At 36.0% G+C, this 26,679-nt stretch overlaps 1 protein-coding gene and 1 pseudogene across 1 annotated transcript; one reads left to right on the top strand and one right to left on the bottom strand.

Moving 5' to 3' along the window:
* Nucleotides 1-4,485: 4,485 nt before the first annotated feature.
* On the top strand, nt 4,486-6,043 carry LOC145662035 (chitinase-3-like protein 1). Its single transcript, XM_081727369.1, has one exon. It carries the CDS (start codon nt 4,502-4,504, stop codon nt 5,924-5,926), a length of 1,425 nt encoding a protein of 474 aa, XP_081583495.1. The 5' UTR covers nt 4,486-4,501; the 3' UTR covers nt 5,927-6,043.
* A 12,355-nt stretch (nt 6,044-18,398) lies between these two features.
* Nucleotides 18,399-19,940, bottom strand: LOC145662596 (chitinase-3-like protein 1 pseudogene; annotated as a pseudogene).
* Nucleotides 19,941-26,679: the final 6,739 nt, after the last annotated feature.

The raw sequence follows: 26,679 nt of genomic DNA, 5'->3' as shown, positions 1-26,679 counted from the left end.
ATACAGGGGCTTTGCAAGGTCAGTGCCAATCATGCTTTGTTGCCACATTTCATTAACCTTAACTCTATTCACTTCACCCCTATGGTCACTTCCCCCCGAATTACTCAATATCAATTGTAACGCGTGAGAGAAGTCAAATCGTTTTTAAAAAAAGCAACAATTTTTCCGCTACAACCTAAAAAAAGAAATGTATCTAGTGTCCTAATTTTTGAGTACAATTAGGACATTAGGTAAGTTCCCTTCCCTTAACTTGTAGCAATAAAATTGTTCCATTTTTACTTGTACTTTGACTATCATTACTAGCCGCCACTGACATACTTACGAAGCAAACGATGGAAATCATCCATCAAAACACGTTAATTACATACTTTTCTCAGCTTAGGTACTAATCTTTTCAAAGATAATCAAGTCTAACTATTGAGTACAGTAAAGTAAGGAGGTATTAATAACATCCCCAAAAAATGTTAGAAAAGTTACAATATTGTGGTAGCGGCATCATTTACACTTTGAAATTTTTTGCTTCATATTAAAACAATTATATAGTCGTTGGAACGTCTTTCTTATTTTCACTGAAAAAAGTTTCGTTTTTCGACTACTCTAAGTTTTGAAATTAACCTTTTAATTGCAGGATTTGATTGAGGAAACAGATATAACATAATGTTTGCAACTCAGATTTTATTTTCTATTATTTCTCAGTATCACTTTAGTTATCTGGAACTATTGAATACATCTATATTTTGAATCAATGTTCATTAAATCTATCCACTGTTTCTATTTTAAGAAAATCAAGTTGAAAGTTTTCATTTTGTTGACAAACATTATGTTTCTGGAAGGGGGTAAACCATAGCTTCTGCAAAAGAAAGAAAATTGGTAGACAGGCAATCAGCTTAATAGATACGAACAAAATGAAGCCAAGTAGATTACTTAATTAACTTTCTCTTTACCTTTAAACTTTGAATGTTTCTGTTGTAAATTAAAAGTATGTTTTTATTTTCAACTCATTTTCCCTGATATAAGAAAAGCAAGTATTTTTCTTGACTGTTTATAGCAGCTCGGCTCCTTCCTCAAACGCTATGTAGGCGTGTTGCTTCGCTCCACCCCGATTTCACTACATCCTGAATGTTACACTCCTGAAAATATATTGTAATTGTTTGAAATTAGCAATGTAACTTAAGGATAAGGTTCGTTGCCGCAGAAGCAAAAGTTGTTTAGAATACTCAATTAGTTAGAAAAGGTCCTATATTCAGATTGTTATAATCCATTCTTCCTAGTGGCTAAGCAGTTAGCGTATGAGCCTTTTGCATCCTAAGCCCAGGTTCGATACCCGTGTGAGCTCATTTTTGATAAGCCAAACTTTCTAATTCGAATACTCTCGAAATGAATACTCAACGTATTATGATCCTTGTCATACAACTTTGATGACGAAAAATAAGGTAAATAAATATTTAGTATAAACAAATCTGGGTTCACAGCACCCCATTTTAAGAGAATTTATATTAAAAAAATACATATACACATTTTACGGAAATACTGTGCCAAATTTTCTATGATTAAATTGGATTAAATTATGAATAATTATAAGATTTTCAGATTAAATTTTTTAATATGAAATCCTTTAGTTTGGTATTTTGAACAAATTATTTTACATATTATTAATAAGTTATAGTATTTCAAATAGTAAATAAAATTTCGGGGCGGGCTTAAGCCCGAAAGCTCCCCTTAAATACGCAACTGCGCCGTACTATAAAAAATAGGCGGGTATAAACCGCTCACCCCCATATACTTCGTTATATCCGTAATAGGTACATAGTGTAAACTTTTCCTAAAATACTCTCTGAATACTAGTAAATGTTTCGTAGAATGACTGCAAAGTACTGCTATCATTTAGTGCATTTTCGGGATGCGAAAAATCAGAAAGAAGTTAGGACATCATTGGCCAAAGTTAACTATCATCAGGAGTTAAAAACTGAAATGTGAATTTCTGAGCTGATTTCACGAAAGTAATAAGCGGCTGACAGGTTAAGAAATGAAAATACCATAGTTTTGTTTTCCTTATTTGTTATTTAGAGGACACTGGTAGTGGATCTCCACAGATGTGATAGTCTTTGGATATCTGAGTCAAAAAGAAAGAGGGATAAGAACTGTAAGAAACACATTAACAATATGTTGAATTTAACTTTTGCGAGCCAGCTAAATGTTCTAACGCAACCCGATCTTAGTGATTACTTTTCTGTTAAGGCTCATAATAAGCTCATAGGGAAAAGTTACATTCCCTCACTTTTGATAAATTGAACAAAAATTAGGATGCATTTGACCGTAAGGCTTTATGTCTCCGTTAACAGTCCGAAGATTCAGATATTCCTGGTGTTTTCCGTGGTTTCATTGACTTCATGAAATGTCTTATAGCCCTCGCTGATTTAGTGGCTAGTATATGTGCTTTTGATGCACAAGTTTCGGGTTTAATTTCCGGTTGGAGAACATTGAACACACTACCTTAAATCTACTTTGAACTGTACATCTCATCATATATAGCCTAACTGCTCACAAAGAATATAAACATAGAGAAATCATGAAGTTCTTTGACACGACAATGCAACAACACATGGACAAAGCTTTCGTAATTCAAGACACCTCTGTACTTTCACTGCTTGTTGTGTATATACTGTTAAAGATGCTTTACCATATTAAAGAATATAAAAAGCATTTAAAGAAATCCCAACATTCAGAATCGTCTCCGTAGATTAGCTATAGCATCAATAGAGAGAAATAGTAATGAATATCTACACTTCAAACAAGTTATAGACAAGTTGGCTGCTCATAAGACAGGAGAATTGATTGTATATAGAAATAAAATGGAACATTTGTTATGAATGTGTATTCTATAATATGTATAGGTATTGTGAAGGATTAAAAGATTGATATAAAAGTTATAGTGATTGGGACACTAAATTGAAAAATGATCATTTACTTTTTTTAAACACACGTGATTATGAATTCGGAGACAGAAAAATATATTCATAATTTTTGTAAAGTCATTTCGTATATAAGTTGTAATTGAATGGACTACTATCGTCCCTTCCGCATTCGTTTGACGTAATGATCAAGTCATTTAATTGTTCAAACACAGTTACAATTTTCTTCATTGTCAGCGGTGTCATTGCATTTCGGGTGATTGAAAACGAAGAGTCAAGGTTTTCGAAGAAAAGTGACAACGTGAAAGTGGTAGTAAGAGGCTGTTGTGCGAAAGCCCGTCATAAAACCGATATTCCAGAGCCCAAGCAGAGGTGTTGTAAGTAATCATTAACAAAGTTCATTGAAAAAAAAAGTTTCTACAACGTCATAATGGAGAAGATTTAAGTGTAGTAAGATCGAGAGTTGAGCCTTTCTCTTCCATTACCCCGAGCAGTAGTGACTACCACTTTTTAAGTTCATTTACGAGTAGGGTTGTGATTCCTATTGGGGAGCTATTGACTGTATGTCCAGCTTGTATCTTACAATTTCAATTATCTCGTCAGTTCACCTTCAGACATAAAAGAAGGACACCGGGAGGATCATTTCTTCAATCATAGATCCTGTGGTTAAATCATTTATCCTTGATGCTTTTCTATGTTTTATAAGTGTTTTGGTTCTCAGTGTTTCAAAAAAAATATTAGTACGAGTTTGTTAAATACTATCCCCAAATACATTATTTTGTTGAATCACCTGAGCTTTGGTGTAACACCTACGTTGATGTACAGTATGTATGATTACTCTCGTCGACTTTATCGTTTTGATTATTTACAGTACTTAAAGTATTAAACGTTCACAAAAATTATATTTTTAACGGCTGTGAACTACAAAAGACCATGCACCGGGACGCCTTGCTAGCTCCATTCATTTCAAGCTGTGGTCATAATTCGGAGCCTATGCTAATAGGTTATTTCTTTCATAGCCTCGGTGCTGTATAATAATTCAAAACGCAAACCTTTCACTCTGAGAAACTTTCATTAAGAATAGATGTATGGAACATGGAATGTAATATTTAAGGTTAATGAACAAATAGCATTGTTAATATTATTGATATACGTAACACATCCACAACTATGCAGTTCTGTCTACAGTTCTAATATTGGAGTGACAAATGTAATATATTTCCTAAATTGGTGTCGTTTCATTGCGATAGAATTGCAATATGATTTTAAAAAAATAAATGTAAAGTAAAAGAAAATGTCAAGTGTTCTAAAATTCAAAACATATTAATATATGAGGTAGGAAAGTTACATTATAAATACATTTCTTACAGATAACGATTATTTTTTTCTTTTTACAAATATCGTCAGTCTCTATGCGAGATAAGTTGCACATAGATGCACTTCAAGTTATAAGAGGAAAAACAGCACTCTTTCACACCTGTATGTAACCATGAGAAAAATGCAGCTTGTCCCTTGTAAGGATAATATAAAAGAGGCTGAAAATCATTCGACAGCATTCACTTGCCTCACTACAGTAAAATTCAATCAACATGAAGCTACCTTTTCTGTTGGCGTTCCTTAGCTTCGCCGTCGCAGTTTCGGCTGAAGGAAAAAACTTAGTATGTTACTACGGCAGCTGGGCTGTATATCGACCAGAAGGCGGCAAGTTCGACGTTGAGAACATTGATCCTTTCTTATGCACTCACATCATCTATGGCTTCGCTGGACTCAACTACCAGGGAATCATGCATGCTCTAGATGAATGGAACGACCTACCTGACAACTATGGAAAGGGAGCATACACTCGATTCACAGGCTTGAAGAAGAAGAATCCTTTGTTGAAAACTCTCTTGGCTATTGGTGGATGGAACGAAGGATCCCCGAAATATTCAAACATGGCAGCAACTCCTGAGAGTCGAAAGAACTTCATAACAAATGCTGTAACGTTCCTCAAGAAATATGACTTCGATGGTCTGGACATTGACTGGGAGTACCCGTCAGCTAGAGGAGGGAAGGAAGAAGATCGAGAGAATCACGCAGCTTTGTTACAAGAACTGAAGGCAGCTTTTGAACCAGAAGGTCTATTATTGACTGCAGCTGTATCTGCTGGTAAAGGAATGATTGATGTCGCCTACGATGTACCAAAAATATCACAATCCTTAGATTTTATCAACCTCATGAGTTACGACTTTCATGGAGCCTTTGACGGAGTAACGGGACTTAACTCACCTATGTATGGTAGTCCTGAAGATGTAGGAAACAATACATATTACAACTCAAACTTCAGTGTTAATTATTGGATCAGCAAAGGAGCTCCACCTGAGAAGATCAACATGGGAATTCCTCTCTATGGACGCTGTTTCACTCTCGATGACCCCAGCGACAATGGAATTGGAGCCCCTGGATCCAAACCATGTACAGCTGGACCATACACTAGGGAAGCTGGTTTTCTAGGATACAACGAGATATGTGACATGCTTGAAGACGATGGATGGACTATTGTACGGGACGAAAACTATCAAGTTCCGTATGCCTACAAAGGGGACCAATGGATTGGCTACGATGATGTGGAATCAGTAGAACTGAAAGCAAACTACATAAACAAGATGAATCTCGCGGGTGCTATGGTATGGTCGCTAGAGACGGATGACTTCCACGGCAACTGTGGAGATAAGAATCCATTGTTGCACACCATTAGTAGCATTGTCGTTGGAGAAGTTTCCATACCACCTACGACAACACCAGATCCTTCAAAGACTACTACTTCTCCGCCACCTACACCAGCACCTTCTGAAATCTGCAAAACACAAGGTTTGAATCCTGACCCAAACAGCTGCAGCCATTACTACGATTGTAGTATTCAAGGAGGAGAATGGGTAGTGATCCATTACGAATGTGGAGCAGGAACTGTCTTTGATCCTGAAGGTAAAGTTTGTACTTGGCCTGAGAATGTTCCCGGTTGTAACTCTATGTAAAATGTACCTTAATTCACTTGACTGTATTGGAAACTAAAATCATTGGTCTCTGTATAAATTAGGTGGAGTTATTCCACACTTTTCTAAATAAACGATTTAATAATCAATTTCTGAATACTTTATTAGTATTATTTCAAATATGACATATGTATATATATATATATATATATATATATATATATATATATATATATATATATATATATATATATATATATATATATATATATATATATATATATATATATATATATATATATATGTTTTGGGATGGAGAGAAGGAATATTAAGAATTTAGAGTATTTACAATTTTCTTTTGTACTTGTCTGTTTTTATTTCCTTATGTATGTTTTACAGTAGAAAAAGTCAATGCAGAAAAATACATATTATGTATCAATTTTGGCTGGAGCAACATAAACTGTTCCGATATAAAAACTTATTTTAATCCCATAAATGAAATGTTCATCATAAGATAACATAAACACATATGTTATTATGAAAATATTATTATAACCGTAATTATGGATCGGAAATATAGAATTACTACTCTCCTAGTAAAATTTTGTACGTGTACTCTCTTTGACGTTATGCTTTAGTTAAAAAAAGTAATTTCACAAAGTGTCCGTGAATTCAGGATCAATCTGAGTATGTTAACATAAATTGACTTTCAAAATGACGTTATCTTGTTTCCGTGCAAGATTAGATTGTGCAAACATTACCTAACTTCAAATTTATAAGCAAGAAAACATATTAATTTTAACAAATAAGTATACACAAAAGGAAAACAGTAACATTTTCATTTAAATAAAAATTACTTTTAATTAACGTTCTTGGTTCACGTACAGTTTTGTATTACTTTCGAGGATTAGAAACATAATGTCAACTCTGCTACTATTATGTGTCTTGTCTAAGATTGCCAAATCTGCGAGCACTAATCAAAGTGTCTGGGTTTGAAATATGCTCTTAGGTCTAAAAAAAAAACAATTATATCCACGAACTCAAAATATTAATTACCCATTGTATTAATACTTTACTAGCTGAAATGCATGTTCTTCGCTCGGAAAGAATGGGTGTGTAAAATTACTCGTTGCGGAAAATATAAACATCTTTTCCCTCTCAGGATACCATTTCAACTAGTTCAAATGATAAAAAGTTGGGTCAACTCAAATTCTATGTTCAAATATTCGTTTTAACCGGTTGAAACGTGTTCTCACTTTTGTCACTTTATGCATACAAGATGGAAAATCAAGATAATTAAAAAAAAATTCTCTACCTAGAAACCAAAGTTTAGTAAATCTTTGGAAATATGATCATTTATTTTAAATGAAAAGTTATATGATGAGTTTGATCTTCCTTAGATAAGAGGTTCGTGTCATATTCTACTTTTGGCATAGATTTTAAAGTCCTTCTTCCCCACTTATAGGATATGCAGTTTAAGTAAAGCAACATGAAAATCCGACCAGAGTCAAGTGCTAATCAGCTCCGAAAATTCATTTCAAATACCTCAGCCATTTTCCTGAGATGATGAGACAGGCAGCTTTAATGCCATTTTTTTATATTGAGAAAAAATATTAAAATTACTCCCCCTTCCAACTTAAAAGCAAAATTTTCAAAAACGGCGGGCACATTCCAATTTGATTTTAATAGGAAGTATATTTACAAATTTCCATCTTCCTAACATAAGGGACTTCTGAGATTCTCTAATTTTGTATATGTTTTGAACTCGCTAATAATGTACGCTAAGAACATGAAGAGTTTTATTATTTTTTAAAGATGAGATCAACATAATGGAGTGCGTGCTAGTATACCTAATACTTGTGCATCAAATTTGATTGCTTCACTTCAATGGCATTACAAACATAGGCAATGTGCTCTCTATCAGTGGGATAGCAGAGGGTGATTTCATGGTTTCAACTGTCTTCTTTTAAAACACGTTATTGAAAAATAAACAGTTCTTATGTTAAGATGCGTGTACAAAAATCGCACAGAGATTTGTTGACGAGCCAGTGGATATACCTTTTGTTTATATAGATCGGAAAGTGTAATTAAGAACATACTTTTTCACTCAATACAATTATTATTTTCTAGAAGCATTGCATTTATCATAATTGAAGTATGAAGTATTAAATTGAAATTTCATTAAAAGTAGCTTATAACGAAAGAAAAAGAGAACAAAGTAAAGTTTTCCTTCAAATTTCTCAATATTTCCAGAAAGTAACCGGGAAAACTGTTTTTCTGGAGGTTCAAAATTTCCGGAAATTATACATTTCCATAAACGACTAAACTTTTTACTCTCTAGCGACGAGAAGAGAGAAGAAAGTTTGGTGATCGAGTAAAAATCGAATTCTAGATATCAACGAATTTACACGATTCATGACCAATATATACCGGAAAAAGTCATCTTTCGACATCTGTCCGCCTGTTCGTCCATTGGTCCTGTTGAACACTCTTATCTAGACGCCATTCCGTTTAACGCATCTCACAAACGGGTCTAAGGATTTTCTTTATATAAAGATAACCAAAAAAGTTCTGTCACTTTTTCACCCACCACCTCCGAACATCGATATGTCCCCTAAGACGTACCTGGAAGATCAAAAATAGTCCCCATGAGCATCGATGACCTTCTGCCAACGTTCTGGAAGGCCATGGATTCCATCGCGATAGAATTTAGTTGGCCGTGAAGCGAAGAAGTTATCAAGTGTGTTTTGTTCCTCTACTAGAGATTTAAACTGGCGTCCTCTAAGGTGATTGTAAAAGGAATGGAACAGGTGATACTCAGACGGTACAATGTCTGGGAGTATGGCGGATGCAATAGTGTTTCTCATCCAATGCTGTCATGGTTCATCCTAGCCACGTGGGGCTTAACGTTCCTGTAACAAGAGCACCCCATTGCGATTCAGATGTGCTGGCTCCAGAGTTTCAGGTTTTTTCTTGAATACGGATCAACTGCTGACAGTACACAGTTGTATTGATGCTCTGACCAGCTGCTAGCAGTTTCAGATGCACCATGCCGCGAACAGTTCATCAAACACACTGGAGGATCTTCTTCTGCTGCAGTGCTGGTTTTGGCTGTTTTGGAACCGGTTCATAGGATGCTAACCAATGATGGGGGCGCCGTGGAGCTTCGTACAGGAGCCACTTCTCATCAGATGTCAACGCCCTGTCCAGAAATGGCTCCTTCCTCAGACGAGACAGCACAGAAACACATGTGTCTGCTCGCGTTTCGCTCTGGCCCGAAGGGAAATCATGTGGGATCCATCGACCCAACTTGTAGTGCTTCTCAAATTGATGGAGGTGCTGCCGAATGTTTTCTCACTCATACTGAATTGTAGTTCCAGTTCCTCACATGTCTGGCCACTGTTTGCCTCAATTGCTGCGTAAAGATCTTCATTTTATACATGTGTTGGTCTTCCGGCACATGGTGTGTCTTCCAGTGTTTTGTCACCATCCTTAAACTTGTTAAACCACCATTGTACTGTCCGCGTAGTCACGATACCCTCACCAAAGGTCTGCCATATCTTCCGTCCCGTTGCAGCGGCGTTTGACCCCAGTTTGAACTCGTACAGCATACACACCCTTCTGATGCTTTTTGTTGGCCCCATGTTCACCATGTTCTTACGCAAGTTCAAGGTGTAACTGAACTTCCACAACTAGGTAGTATGTTGGATATATCCGCACCAACAACTGACTTTCACCTTATCTCCATTCGCATTCAACTTACGGTGTGAGAGCCAATTGAACACAGACCTTCACAAAAAGCGACAGAACTTTCTTGGTTACCTTTATATTTTAGAAATCAATTTTCCAAAAAAAATCCCATCACGCGGTATGTTATTTATCTGGAAAAAATCAAGAAGAGATAGTTCATTATGCGAGGTGAATTTTCTTTCGGACGATTTTCGCAAAAATGACAGTTAATCTTGGAACATTTTACTACAGTACTGTCGAAGTAAGCTATCACCACTATATGTCCTTATTCTCACCATGATAGAAATAAACTAGGGATGTGTCATTTGGTCCACGGACTTGTCTTTCTTTACATATTACTCTCACTTATTTCCTTACACTTCTCACATCTATGGATCAGTTCGTAAATATCCTTTGTATAAAAGTCTGCGGAGGTGGAGGCAAACCATTTTTCCACTGCATTAATGACCTCGTCAGCATCCGCAGAAAACCCACTCCGCATACAGTACTGGACATAAGTATTCATACAGCACCTGTGCCACAATTAACAATGCATTGACAGGCAAATGGTGAATGAGAGAGTTATGTCTCCAACACAGACATGTCCCTGCAGTTGGAAGAGTAGGCGCAACATGAATTCGTAGAAATATCCTTACTATGGAATGTACAAATAAAGGAATGCGTGCGCAGAGCGATATTTGCCTGGACATATGTATTCGTACACCGCAGAATAATAGTAGACAAGTACCACCAAATCACTAGTGGCAGCAGGCAGAGACTAGATAGTCATTACTGAGACGCTCGAAGTGTCAGGTGAAGTGTGAGGTGGTGTTCGCTGTAACCTAGAAAGAGATAATGGGGCGGAAAAGGAAAGAAATCAGACCCGAGGAAAGGAAACTGATTCTATCACTATTTCAGAAGAACAAATCGTATTCACAAATCGCAGAAATGGTGGACAGAAGTCGTTCGACTGTACAGTGTATATTAGAACGATATAAAGAGAAAACAATATACATAAACAGTGAAAGGGTGGGTCGTCCATAAAAGCTCACTACGGGGGAAACACGGGTAGTGTTGAGAATTATGAACAAACCCCGAAAGTGTCATCGTCAGCGATAGCGGTATATGTACATGAACACTTCGGGAAACAAGTGTCCTCACGAACTATTCGGCGACTTTTCAATCGAGCTGGGTACAGAGTGCGGGTAACGAGACGGAAACCATTCATCAATAAGAAAATCAGGAAATGGCGCTTAATGTTTGCACAGGAAATGTAAGTAAAAGTACAGGCTTTTGGGATAAGGTATTGTTTACAGATGAAAGTAAATTTAATATTTTCCACAACGATGGCAGAATTTTAGTGTGGAGAAGACCCAATAATGAGCTTGAGGTTCAGAATATACAAGCGACAGTTAAGCATGGTGGTGGAGGGGTTATGGTCTGGGGCTGTATGTCTACCGCGGTCGTTGGAGAGCTTTTATTTATTGACGGAACGATGGATAAATATGTATATTTAGACATCCTCAAACGAAATTTACAGAAGAGTCTGGATAAATTTGGTCTTGGACAAGATTATTACTTCCAACAGGACAACGACCTAAAACATACCGCCGAGCTTGTGCGTATGTGGTTACTATACCACACGCCTCATACCCTGAAAACCCCCAGCGCAGTCCCCAGACCTGAACCCCATTGAACATTTGTGGAGTGAATTGGAAACGCGCATACGAAAACATGAAATAACTAATAAAATTAGACTGAAAGAGATACTTTTGCAAGAGTGGCAGAATATTACACGTGAAACCACTACGTCTCTTGTTCATTCAATGCCCAATAGATTGAGGGAGGTTATTCGAAAGCAAGGCATGAATACGAAGTATTAAGGTAAGATATTTAGGTTTGTCATTCATAACCAGAGATCTTTTCGTTTGCTGTGCGAATACTTATGTCCAGCACACAGTGCATATTGTTTGTTTCTTTTCATTCTTGTAGCAAATCAATCTATGTTTTGTTTTCCGTTTATTTTGTGAATATTCTTTGCTGAATGAAGCATATGTCTCGCACAACACATGCGTCTAATTATTTACCTAATGGCAGAAATATGTGTCTTTTCTTCAACGTTTGCACTGTACGAATACTTATGACCATGACTGTATGTTTCTTCATATTTGGGAAAATAAAATAATCGGACAGAGCCAATGAATAATTGAGTGAATGTGGTTGGTGGGGCTAAGGTTCCTTTTCGCATTGGCGTACACAAGTGAATGTTTCTGCTCCTCAGGGTACAGGTTCATTGTCCGCTAGCAGCAACTCGTCTTTCGAGAGCAAACCCTGTTTTCTTGTTTCGATAACATTCTGTAACTTTTGCAGCGGGTTCCTGGGTGCTGTTATTGTAGCTAATCAGTCAAGATAACAACTTTGTTCCCAAACGAAAAACATGACCTTGTTGGACGAATGTTACCATTTTACGTTTTGGTGATAGGGAACGAGATATATTTCCATGTTTTACTCATTTCTTTGGCTTCAAGGTAAAATAGATATATCCAACATTCATCTTCTGATACTGAATATTTCTTGTTTTTATGAATAGATTCAACTACCAGGAGTTGTAAATTCCTTGTATACAAAAAGTTAAAAAGCAATGTTGCCTACTACATCATAACCAAAAAAACAGGTGAACCGTTTGAAATGAATTTTTGAACATAGTACTGTGCTTATCCAGTTTCTTATCATATTACTTTTATTTATTAAAATGATATTCTAAGGTGATGGAAAGGAAGTTCAAAATGTATGCCAAAATATGAGATCTCAGAAGTCCCTTATGTTAGGGAGATGGAAATCTGTAAATATACTTCTTATTTAAAAAAAAAAATGGAATATGCTCCATCAGTTCTGGAAATTTCAGCTTTAAGGTGAAAGGAAAGCAATTTCCATAGTGTTTCTCAATGTTTCTCAATATAAAAAATTACATTAAAACTGTCTGTCTCATAACTACGGGAAAATCGATGAAGTATTTGAAATGGATTTTTGAACCTGGTTAGCACTTGACTAGGGTCGGGTTTTTATCATGTTGCTTTGTTAAACTGCGTATTCTATAATGATTGAAGAGCATTTAAATCTACGCCAGACGTAAAATATTACATGAACCTCCCGTCTAAAGGAGATTCAACTCAGGATGTAGTTTCTCATTTAAAATAAACGATCACATACCCAAGTATTTTCTAAAATTTAGTTTCTAGGCAGGAAAAATTTTAAATTATATTAATTTTCCGTTTGTATGCATAAAATGACAAAAGTGAGAACACATTTCAGCCGTTTAAAACGAATATTTGAACATAGCATTTGGGTTGACCCAGATTTTTATCATTTGACTAACTGAAATGCGTTTCCTGAGAGAAAAGAGGTGTTTATACTTTTCGCAACGAATAATTCCACATAAACATTCTTTCCGAGCGAAGAACGTGAATTTCAGCTAGTAAAGTATTAATATAATGGGTAATTAATATTTAAGTCCGTGTATTTAGTTGTTTTTCCCTAGACCTACCGAGCATATTTCAAACCCGGACACTTTGATTAACGCTCGCTGATCTAACAATTATAGACGAGACAGATAATGGTCGCAGAGTTGACGTTAGGTTTCTCATTCTTGAGAGTAATACAGAATACTTGAACAAAGAAAATTGAATAACAGTAATTTATTATATAAAGAAAAAATGTGACTTTCTTTCTTTTATGTATACTTCTTTGTTAAATTAATATAAATCTTGCTTTCAAATCTGAAAGTTAGGCAACGTTTGCACAATGTAATCTTCCACAAAAACAAGATAACGTCACTTCCAAAGTCAATTTAGATTACTAGACCCGTGTTGAGCCTGGACTTACGAGCGCCTTGTGAAATTATCTTTGTTGATAGAAGCATGCAATCATAAAAAGTACTCGTACGAAATTTTGCTAGGAGAGTACTAATTCTCGGTCTAGGAGAGTAACGTAACGTAAGTAACGAATAACTTGTAAGCAACGTTCCCTAGTAACGTGTTACATTTTCCCCAAGTAACTGTAACAGTAACACGTTACAATTTTTAAGTAACGTAGCTAGTTTGCGTTACATTTCGGATGAGTAACCACAATATATGAATTTTTTTTTTTTTTCGGAAACAGATGTTTCTTTCCTGTAAGTGAATTTCTCAGAATGGAGCATGAACTATGTCGGCGGCCGACGGTCACACACAGAAACAGATAAGATCTTGGTGTCACTTGCTGTTTTTGGAGATGGGCAAAGCCTCAGGGAAATCAAGCACCTGGAAGATTTTGTCATAGATTTTGACAGCTCCAAATCAATACATTCATTAAGTGAACTGTATTAAGTGAATGAACTAATTAAGTTTTGATTCACCTCCAGGTCATGTGATCTCATTTTATTGGTTGTAGTGTAATCCTTCTCTATATCCTGTATTTTAAATTTTACATAACATTATTATTATTATTATTATTATTATTATTATTATTATTATTATTATTATTATTATTATTATTATTATATAATTAGTTTAGCAGAATAATAGTAAACATTTGTTTAGGCATTTTAGTCAGTGTTACATTACAAAAAATGTTCATATAGCAGTTAAGTTAGAATTTGTTCTTGCGTCTACATAAAGTGATTCAGAAGTGCAATATTGCGTTTATAAGTCAGCGAAACATATCAAAATTCAAATAAAGTAACTGTCCTTATGAAAGGACATAGCAGAGCTACTATCAACCTACTTTTCCAAACATTTACGATGATTGGGGAAAATCAGAATGTGCAATAATAATTGCAGAATGTGCAATAACAATGATTTTAGTTTACAATAATAATGAAAAAATAACAGTAATAATAACAGTGATAGTAATACTACGAAAAACAGAAATAAGATTTTTTTATTTTATACTAGCTGAACCTGCACTCTTTACACAGTGCATCATTCACATATGAGCATGAATCTCCTTGTCATTCCTCACAACATCTGTACATGTCCCTTTACAAACACAAGTGAAAGACGTCTTGATAAATATCGGCAAGCGGTATCTTAAAGGAGAGATTTTTTCGATTATTTTTTCATATCTTGCACCGTTTGCAATATTTGAGCGTATTTCTGGCTGGGCTTCTAATTCATGTGTGATCAGTGTTTTCTTTCTTCTTCCATGCAGTATGTAATAACCAAATACATTACACACACAATTAATTATAATGTCAGTGATATATGGTGTTCGTTGAAAAAAAAACTCCAAACAATAAAGGTTCCTCTCACAAGGGAACATCTTATATTGATAGTAGCGTTGCCCAATCAAACAATGTGCAATCGATAGAGGAGTGAATAAAAGTGAGAAATCCAAAGTTTTACGGGCCGACACACAGAAACACAGGAGATACAGAGGAAAGAAGAATTTAGAATCACGTCAAGATAGCAATGCAAAAGATGCACTGACTCAGAAAGAAATTCAAAATGATTAATCAAAATGCTATTTACACAACAGTATAGTAAGCAAACATTGTACCCACAAACATGCTCAATATCATCATATGTAATGCAGTGTTGCCAACTGAGCAGAAAATGAAGTTTTGTTAAATGGTACGGAAAACAAATTATAACATGTAGCAAATCTAATTATGAGTAGAACCATACCTGTGAAGTCTCGATGTATATACAATGTTGCTAACGTTTGAGGATAGGCCTATATGAATCTTGGATTTAGAAGAGTGCATGCAGTACACGATTCGAACTAGTTAAAACTGAAATATGAGACCACTAACAAAAATGTAATCACTGAAGTACGAAAATAAGTGAGGAAGCACAATATCGAAGCAGTTTTGCCCAAGTGGAAAATCAGAATAGTATCAAACAACACCCAAAACTGAAATTATGCATGCGCTTGGATTGACAATTGATTAGCAGGCTCACATTTCTGATGCAAATATTGTATCACCTCACACGTTATTGGTTTTGTTATAATTTGTGTTCCGTGCCATTTAACAAAACCTTATTTTGTGCTCAGTTGGCAACACTGCATTACACACGGTGAGTACAATGTTTGCTTACTATACTGCTGTGTAAATGTCATTTTGATTACTTTAATCATTTTGAAGTTCTTTCTGTGTCAGTGTGTTTTTAGCATTGCTATCTTCATATGGTTCTAGATTCTTGTTTCCTCTGTATTTCCTGTATTTCTGGGTGTCGGAAGATGAAACTTTGGATTTCTCACTTTTCTTCACTCCTCTAACGATTTGGGAATTGTTTGATTGGGCAATGCTACTATCAATATAAGATGTTTCCTTGTCAGATTGGAGAAATGGTTGTCCTACGTTTTTCATTATCATTTGGCCATGAAACAAACACCTGAGAGATATACAACCCGTGTATATAAATATGTGGTGTTGGAATCTACAATTCGAAGAATATGATGCTTTACTTTTTACAAAATTTCAATACTCCCAGTGTACCTCTAAAAATATAATAAAGAGATAACGACCATGATTTTTAAATATTCAATTAGAACTGGACAATCTACACAAAATTTGGAATCGACCAGCGAAAATGGCACGTTTCCAGTATTTGTGGGTTTCGAGATCTCACTGTCCAAAGGATTGGAGACAAACATATAAACCTAGTATTTTAATATATAAACTAGCTGAACCTGCGCTGTCTATTCAGCACATCGTTCTGTTATGACCATGAATCTCCTTCTCACTGTGCATATCTCCTTAATCACACAAGTAAATGATAAAGAGACTCACAAAGGAAGTGAATTGCTATATATAGATGTTGGAGTGAGTTTGTAGGAAATTTGTAGAAGTAACACGATATCCAATGGAAATATTTTTTCTAATAAACCCATATCCGTTCGAGTACGCCTCATTGCGTCTCTTGAGACATTTGAAGTTGCCAACATGCATTAGGTTTTGCCATTCAGTTAAGCAAAGCTCCTGCATTGTCCGTCAATCCGCCATACGCAACTTCTCTACTGGTTGCCTTACACTGTAGTTTTGGCCGATAACAATGTTAATCTTATGGGCTCAAAACGGCCCCTAAAATATTGAATAGAAAAATAACGGCACAGTTTTTGATAATTTGAATGAGAACTGGATAATCTATACAAAGTTGGAATCGACCAGTCAAAATGGCACATTTCTAGCACTTAAGGTTTTCGAGATCTCATTGTCGAAAATATTGCGGACAAACATATATAAGTAGCATTTTAACATACAGACTAGCTGAAACTGCGCTCTCTACGCAGCGCATCATTCGCATATGAGCATAAATCTCCTTCTCACTCCTCACAACATATGTACATCCCTTTACAGATACAAGTGAAAGACGTCTTGATTTGTTAAAAAAATCGACAAGGGGTATCATAAAGGGGAGATTTTTTCGATTATTTTATCTCAATATCTCGCACCGTTTGCAATATTTGAACCCACTTCCATTTGGAATTTCTAATTCATGTATGACCAGTGTTTTCTTTCTTCTTGCATGCAGTATGTAATAAGCAAATACATTACATATACAATTATTTATAATGTCAGTTATATATGGTGTTCATTCGGCAAAATACTCAAAAAAATAAAGATTTATCTTAGACTGGAGAAATGGCTATTCTCCCTTTTTTATTATTATTTTGCCATGAAACAAACGCCTGAGACATATACAACCCCAATATACAAAAATGTGGTGTTTTAATGTATAACGCATAGGATATGATGCTTTAGTTTTTTTTTTAAAATTTCAACGCTTCCAGTGTACCCTAAAAATGTAATAAAGAAATAATGGCCATGTTTTTTTAAATATTCATTGGAACTAGACAATCTACGCAAAATTTTCAATCGATCAGTGAAAACATGTTTCTAGAGCCTGTAGTTTCCGAGACCTCATTGTCGAAAGTATTGTCCACAAACACATAGACGTCCTCAACATATAATTTAAAAGAACTAGGGAGATGGAAGCACAATTCACATGCATTGATTTTAGAGAAGGCTTATTACAATACAAAGGCTTTCAACAATAATTTTATATCATAAACTTTATGAAAAAGATATAGTTAACTAATTTAGACTATTTAAAGTACAAATACTTAAAATGTTTGTCTCTGTTAAACGTGAAATCACACATAACCGTAAATGAAAGATTTGACAGCCGAGGTTATAGGTTGGAGCTCAGGCACTTTTAATTGGCACTTAGACCATCTTATATGCTATAAACCCACCAGTGTCGTCAATTCTGTGCCAAAGAGAGGGCGTAACACTCTAATGGGTAGGGTTAGGAGACACTCTGCAAGCATACAATTTTAAAATGAAAATAGATGAATAAAGCTTACACTACCAATCCCTAACCCTGTAACCTGAAAAAAAAAACGCTTTTAATTGCTGTTGTAGCATTTTAATTGGTAGATATTCAAAGTTTTGTACCTAAAAGTAACGCGTTACTTTCAAGTAGGATAACTTACCTTTCTGGGCAAGTAACGCGTTACATTTTAAGGGAAAGTAAAGTAACTTGTAACACGTTACATTTTTACAAGTAACTTGCCCAAGATTGCTAATTCCATATTTCTTTGTATTTTATTCCTGATCAATAATTTCGGTTATGGTAATGTTTTCATCACAAAATATACGTTTTGCGCTATCTTATGATAGATTCTTATATCGGTACAGATTTTGTTACTCCAGCAAAAATCAATACATAATATGTATTTTTCAACATGATCTATTCTATTGTAAAACCTACTTAAGGAAATAAAAACAGAAATTGGCTACTATAATCATTTATTAGGAATGTGTCGAGTAAGTCCACCTAATTTATACAGAGACCAATGATTTTAGTTTCCAGTACAGTCAAGTGAATTAAGGTACATTTTACATAGAGTTACAACCAGGAACATTCTCAGGCCAAGTACAAACTTTACCTTCAGGATCAAAGACAGTTCCTGCTCCACATTCGTAATGGATCACTACCCATTCTCCTCCTTGAATACTACAATCGTAGTAATGGCTGCAGCTGTTTGGGTCAGGATTCAAACCTTGTGTTTTGCAGATTTCAGAAGGTGCTGGTGTAGGTGGCGGAGAAGTAGTAGTCTTTGAAGGATCTGGTGTTGTCGTAGGTGGTGTAGGAACTTCTCCAACGACAATGCTGCTAATGGTGTGCAACAATGGATTCTTATCTCCGCAGTTACCGTGGAAGTCATCCGTCTCTACCGACCATACCATAGCACCCGCGAGATTCATCTTGTTTATGTAGTTTGCTTTCAGTTCTACTGATTCTACATCATCGTAGCCAATCCATTGGTCCCCTTTGTAGGCATACGGAACTTGATAGTTTTCGTCCCGTACAATAGTCCACCCACCGTCTTCAAGCATGTCACATATCTCGTTGTATCCTAGAAAACCAGCTTCCCTAGTGTATGGTCCAGCTGTACATGGTTTGGATCCAGGGGCTCCAATTCCATTGTCGCTGGGGTCATCGAGAGTGAAACAGCGTCCATAGAGAGGAATTCCCATGTTGATCTTCTCAGGTGGAGCTCCTTTGCTGATCCAATAATTAACACTGAAGTTTGAGTTGTAATATGTATTGTTTCCTACATCTTCAGGACTACCATACATAGGTGAGTTAAGTCCCGTTACTCCGTCAAAGGCTCCATGAAAGTCGTAACTCATGAGGTTGATAAAATCTAAGGATTGTGATATTTTTGGTACATCGTAGGCGACATCAATCATTCCTTTACCAGCAGATACAGCTGCAGTCAACAATAGACCTTCTGGTTCAAAAGCTGCCTTCAGTTCTTGTAACAAAGCTGCGTGATTCTCTCGATCTTCTTCCTTCCCTCCTCTAGCTGACGGGTACTCCCAGTCAATGTCCAGACCATCGAAGTCATATTTCTTGAGGAACGTTACAGCATTTGTTATGAAGTTCTTTCGACTCTCCGGAGTTGCTGCCATGTTTGAATATTTCGGAGATCCTTCGTTCCATCCACCAATAGCCAAGAGAGTTTTCAACAAAGGATTCTTCTTCTTCAAGCCTGTGAATCGAGTGTATGCTCCCTTTCCATAGTTGTCAGGTAGGTCGTTCCATTCATCTAGAGCATGCATGATACCCTGGTAGTTGAGTCCAGCGAAGCCATAGATGATGTGAGTGCATAAGAAAGGATCAATGTTCTCAACGTCGAACTTGCCGCCTTCTGGTCGATATACAGCCCAGCTGCCGTAGTAACATACTAGGTTTTTTCCTTCAGCCGAAACTGCGACGGCGAAGCTAAGAAACGCCAACAGAAAAGGTAGCTTCATGTTGATTGAAATGTTACTGTAGTGAGGCAATTGAATGCTGTTGAATGATTTTCAGCCTCTTTTATATTATTCTTATAAGGGACAAGCTGCATTTTTCTCACGGTTATATACAGGTGTGGAAGAGTGCTTTTTTTCTCTTATAACTTGAAGTGCATCTGTGTGGAATTTATCTCGCATAGAAACTGCTCATATTTGTGAAAAAAAAGATTGTTATCAGTAAAAGTGTATTTTTTATATGCAAGTTTCGTCCTTCATGTATCAATATGTTTTGAATTCTAGAACACTAGATATTTTTAATTAGCATTTTTTAAAAGTCGTAATTTAATTGTATCACGAGACAGTGGAAAGTTCAGAAATATAGTATCATTTGTCTCTCAAATATTAAAACTGTGGACAGAACTGCATATTTTTAGGTGTGCTAAGTATATGAATAATTAATATTAACAATATTGTTAATTAATTAATGTTAAATACTACATTTCATAGTTCATGCTTTTTCTCTTAATGAAAGTTTTTCCGAGTGGGAGTTTTGTGTTTTCATTTTTATACAGCACCGAGGTTATGAATGAAAGAGCCTGCTATTAATGTGGGCGCCGAATCAAATGCAGTTGGTGAGCTATCTCTGTGGGATACTCTTTTGGTAGTTCACAGTTCAAATGGTAGATATTTGGCTTCGCATTCGGAAGTTCGCGGGTTCGATTCCCGCTGACGACCATCCTCACTAGGGTTTTGTAGGGTTTTCCTCAGTCCTACCAGGAAAATGCCTGGATGGTACCTACTAAACAGGCCCTGGCCGATACCTTCCCAAATCCTTTCCATTGTTGTTATTAGATATCCAGTATAAAATGGCATCTTAGCTGTATCTGGTGATTGTTAAATAAATAAATAAAATATAATTTCTGTGATCGGTTAGTACTTTAAGTATTCTAAATAATGAAAACGATAAAATCAATGAGAGTAATCATATATAGTGTACAGGCACGGGGGTGTTACACCAAACGTTCAGGTGATTCAACAAAAAAATGTATTTGGGGACGATGTTTGACACTTCCGTACGAATATATATATATATATATATATATATATATATATATATATATATATATATATATATATATATATATATATATATATATATATTTACAAATACTGAGATGGGGGACATTGGTAGCATTAATTAAAGCAGAACACTTATAAAAAGTAGAAAAAAAAACAGATGTGATGACTATGGGAATAGAAAGGGGTTGAAGATATAAAAGAATTAGCGTCAAGCAAAGATGATTTCTTACCTGTGATTGAAGACGTAGCCTAATCCTCCCGGTGTCCTTCTTCCACGCCTGAGGGTTAACTGATGATATAACTGAAGATGGAAGGCATAGGCTGGACAGAAAGTCAACAGCTCCCTAATGGAAAGCACGATGATACTCGTAAATGCAATCAAAACGCGGTAGTCATTACCGCTCGGAACGACGAAAGAGAAAGACTCAGCCCTCGAACTTACTAGGTTTAATATTTCTCCAATATAACGTTGTAGAAATGGTTTGGTGGCAATGAACTCCGTTAATGTTTACCCATAGCACCTCTGCTTGGTTCTTGGAAGATTGGTTCTCCAACGGACTTTCGCACAGCAACCTCTTACTACCACTATTACATCGTCACTCCTCGAAAATCTTGACTCTCTGTTTTTAATCACTTGGAATATAAATACAGTGCTCACAATGAAGAAAATAGTAACTGTACTTGAAGTATTAAATGATCTGATCACACGTCAAAGGAATGCGGTGGGGACGATAGTCTGTGGTTTATTCCATTTAATTACAACTTATATACGAAATGACTACAAAAATTATGAATATATTTTTCTGTCTCGGAATTCACAATCACATATGTTTAAAAAAGTAAATAATCATTTTTCAATTTAGTGTCCCAATTACTATAACTTTTATATCAATCTTTTAATCCTTCACAATACTTATACATATTATAGAATACACATTCATAACAAATGTTCCATTTTATTTCTATATAAAATGAATTTTGCTGTCTTATGAGCAGACAACTTGCCTATAACTTGTTTGAAGTGTAGATATTCATTACTATTTCTCTCTATTGATACTACAGCTAATCTACGGAGACGACTATGAGTGTTGGGATTTCTTTAAATGCTTTAATATTCTTTAATATGGTAAAGCAACTTTTAGTTTCTAAAGAATATCTGAATATTTACTATGATGTTCAAAAGCTTTGTTGTTTTCTGGCAGGTCCATAAAGCCTCAATTTCTTTCTATGGATTCACCAACTTTATGACGAAACAATAATAACATCTGCATTCAACAGGCTCGAAACGTCTGTTGTCTCTTATACTTAAATTGACTAATGAACGGCGTGTTTTTAAATTTTGTCTGCAATATGTTAACAGTATACCGCAACAAGCAGTGAAGCAAATTATTATGAAAGTTACATAGGAATCTTTTATTACGAAAACTTTGTGCATGTAATCTTGCATTGTTGTTTCAAGTAACTTTATGATTGCTTCATATTTACGTCATATTTACGTCCTTTGTGAGCAGTTAGGCTATTTAGGATGATATTTAGTTTAAAAGTGGGATTTGTATTTGATGCTATCCCACCAGGAATTGAATCCGAGACTTGTGCACCAAAAGCACATATACCAGCCACTAGATCAACAAGGACTGAAAAACATTTTATTAAGTCAATTCAAACACGAAAAACACCAGGGCTATCTGAATATGCGGACTCGCAAGGGAAATACACGTGCAGTATTATAATCAAAAGCGCACTAATTTTTTATGGAATCAATCAAAAGTGAGGAAATGTAACTCTCTTCCTACTAGCTTATTTGAGTCTATAAAAATGAAGACTTTGGAGCTAGTGATGAGCGCAAGTCTTGGTCTTGCAGTTTTTGCAAGAGTCTTGCATGCAAGACCAAGACCAAGACCAAGACCAAGACCAGGGATCCCGATGCAAGACCAAGACCAAGACCAAGTGGTGCAAGACCAAGACCAGGGATCCCGATGCAAGACCAAGACCAAGACCAAGTGGTGCAAGACCAAGACCAAGACCAAGACTCTTGCGCAAGAGTTTTGCACAAGTACTGGTTCGGTGGTAGAGCAGTCACATGTGGTTATACGGGTCCCTGGTTGGATTCTAGCATGCGCCATGGAAACTTTTTGGTGGGCAAACACCGTGTGCGTTTGTTTTCTCGGTGTTTTGATGTTCCCTCCTACTTTCTTCAATCCACCATTTCATTCATTTCTCATCAATACCGTCTCCCTTAGCCTCGATGCATAATCGAGGGATGTTAAACTAGATATTTCGTTTCGTTTCAAAACATATTAGTGGTGTTTTTCTTCCAAAACTAAAGAGAAATGTAGTATTGAACATTGGTAATACCGTACACCATAGGTGTCGACTACATGGGTATGGCCTTGGCTCCGAGACTCAAGCATCCGTTGGGAATTTTTAGTGTGTGCTCATAAAATTAATATCGAAATAACATTTTCATGACATTGACAAAACTTAGTACATGTGACCGCAAGTTTGATTTCATGGGCCGATGCTTATACGTTGAATAATTGTTTATCAATATAACTTTTAGCGTCCTTAGATATACGACACATCGAGGATTGAGCGATATAACATTATCCTACAACAATAAATCTATATTACAAAATTGAAAGTGACTATTTTTGTGACTCCTAATCTCTTGAACCACCAGACCGATCTCGATCAAGTTTCCAACATAGATTGAGTTTGAGGTTGGGAGTGTTTTTATCATTTCACTTTTACGGTAAGATTTAGAGGAGGGGGGAAGAGGGAGTTATAGAATAATAAATAAAACTTAATAACTTGAACCAAACGAGTAATCTCGATCAAATTTTTAACAGATGAGGTTCAAGCCTGGAATGTTGTATGTCAGTTTGCTTTGATGGTAGAACCTAGGGGGAGAAGAGGGAAAGGGGATATATATATAAAACAATAACTCTTGAACCACCTGACTGAACTCGGAACTCGATCTTATTTTCAACATAGATGAGGATCGGACCTGAGATGGTTTCTGTCATATCACTTTGACCGAGCAGTATAGGGGAGAGGAAGAGGAAAGATATTTAAAAATGATCGAAAATGACCGACATTAAAATGGAATCTATAGTTTTGGGGATCGCTGAGGAAAACAATGATACTTTCGGTGCTGTTTAAATCAAAATTCAGCCCCGTAGCTTGGCGGAGGGGAGGGGAGATATATAAAAATGATCGAAAATGGCGAATATTAGTGTCGAATCAATAGTTTTCGAGGTCGCTGAGTTGAATACAGAGACTTCCTATACCGTTTACGACCAAATTCAGCCTCGTAACTTGGGGAAGAGGGAGATACATAATAATGATTAAAAATGACCAAATATTAGTGCCGAATCCATAGTTTTCGTGGTCTCTGAGACGAACAGTGACACTTGTGATGCCGTTTAAATCCAAATTCAGCCCCGCAACTTGGGGAGGAGGAAGAGAGGGAAACATAAAAATAATCGAAAATGACCGATATTAGAGAGCGCTTTACTAATAGTAAAAAAGTGATTGACTAACAAAATATATTATTATTATTATTATTATTATTATTATTATTATTATTATTATTATTATTATTATTATTATTATTATTATTATTATTATTATTATTATTATTTTAGTTTAACCCAACAAAGTGGATACTTGATGCTAGTAATCCATATTCACAAGTGAGACTTCAAATAACTTGGAGTTTGATGCCGTTATTTTGTATTTCTAATACAGTTTAACATTATTTATATAAATTGAGTTTACACAAAAGACATAGACAGTTGAGTCGTTTTCAGTTTTCACTCAAATTATTCTAAAATATTAAGAGGTTTGATTATAATAATTATTATTTTAATTTTCTCTCCCTCTTATTTTGGTCAATATTGCTAAACATATCATCATCATCATAATAGCTATTCTGCCATTATTGGCAGGTTATTTGCTTCAACAGACAAGGTTCGACGTTCGGTGGTTCTCAGCTAGTATCTTCGTCTTGACGTAGCAATTTTCTGTTTTAATACCTTCCTTCAACTAGTCTGCTTCGCTCCCTCCCTCTTTTTCCTTCCACAATACTCTCTAGCACGTCCCTCATAATACAGTTCCTCGTCAGCCAATATGCATCCAGTTCCCTTTCCCCCTCTTAACAATATCTAAAATTCTTCTTTTTTGCTCCTACTGCTAATATTTCTAACACCTTCTCATTCGTTTTTGTTCAACATGGCTAATTCTCTCCTTTTTTCTCCATGCCCATGTTTCGAAAGTGTGCAATTTTTTCATCGCTTTTGCGTAACGTGAATGTCTCTGCCCCGTAGAGTACATATTGGAATCAGTAAAACAAAGTTTCAATATTTAATTGGAAGTTTGTTTAATACGAGAATTAGCTAATTGTGGTTGGAAAGAAAAAGTTGACGTCTTTAGAGTGTAAAAATAATTTTGCAATTCATGGAATTTCAATAATCTGTGCCGTCTGATTTTCTTTCATGCGCCTCAGGGGTAGCCTCCCCAGTTTGGGAACCAGTGGAGTGTTGGATCTGTTAAAAAAATATAAACAGATTACGAAATGTTGTGGTTTAGGCATATCTTATAGGTAGTGAAGCATGGGCACCCATTAAAAAAAAATAAAGGTCATCACCTATGTTGTACGCTATCATACTTACACGACGTTAAATTATATTACATTTAGAAACATACATTGTATTTCCGTTACTACTGGTGCATTGTAGAGTTTATTATCCCTTATATCCATAGTAAAATTTACCTATGAAAAACTTGAGATTTCTTAAATGCAAGACTCGCAAGACTCCTGCATGCAAGACCAAGACCAAGACCAAGACTGGGTGTGCAAGACCAAGACCAAGACCAAGACCAAGACCAAGACCAAGACCAAGGGTTCCAGTGCAAGACCAAGACCAAGACTCGATGTGCAAGACCAAGACCAAGACCACCCCGGTCTTGGTCTTGGTCTTGCATTTGCTCATCATTATTTGGAGCAAAAGCAGGTTAAGTCCAAAAAGTGAAAGTGTAAAGGAGATAGCTTCACAACGGTTTCCACTCATCCGATTTTCTTCAAATTTGGCACATATATAGTAAACCGAAAATAAATCGACACGTATTGTTTTTTCTTTCGGAAAATAGGTTAAGGGGGGAAAGGCCCCCTTTTCAAAAAGGGGTCCCCTTGACTAAAAGGGCCACATTAAAGAAACGAAACTCTGCCGATGCAAAGATGACTTCAAAGTAGGAAATACAGGTTTTGTCGTTTTTGCGAGAAAAGAGTTTCAGGGGGCAATAGCTCCCTTCGAAATGACAAAGGACCCGCACAATCTTTACGAAAATTAGATTTCGGTGGAATTGCTTGCAATCGTGATATATTGTAGATATTGTGTACCTGAGAAAAAGTCTCAATGGGCACAACCAAAAATCACTGACCGTTTGGCCACTACAAGGCCACTTTTTTGAAAGCAGCCTGGATTTCGACGATATTCTGGATTTCGATGAAACTGACTGAAACTGTGATATGTTGTAGGGCACTACAGGGCCACATTTTTGTAAACAGCGGAAGGTAACGGTATTCTGGATTTCGGTAAAAATGAACGAAACCGTGATGTGTTGTAGATATTGTGATCCTGAGAAAACGTCTCAATTTGTACAACAATCCATCACTGACCGTTTGGCCACTATAGGG

This window comes from Thermobia domestica, chromosome 10, assembly GCF_964235325.1.
Source record: "Thermobia domestica chromosome 10, izTheDome1.hap1.1, whole genome shotgun sequence".
Taxonomy (NCBI): domain Eukaryota; kingdom Metazoa; phylum Arthropoda; class Insecta; order Zygentoma; family Lepismatidae; genus Thermobia; species Thermobia domestica.
The sequence above is the reverse complement of the archived record's forward strand: the minus strand, read 5'-3'. Positions and strand labels throughout refer to the sequence as shown.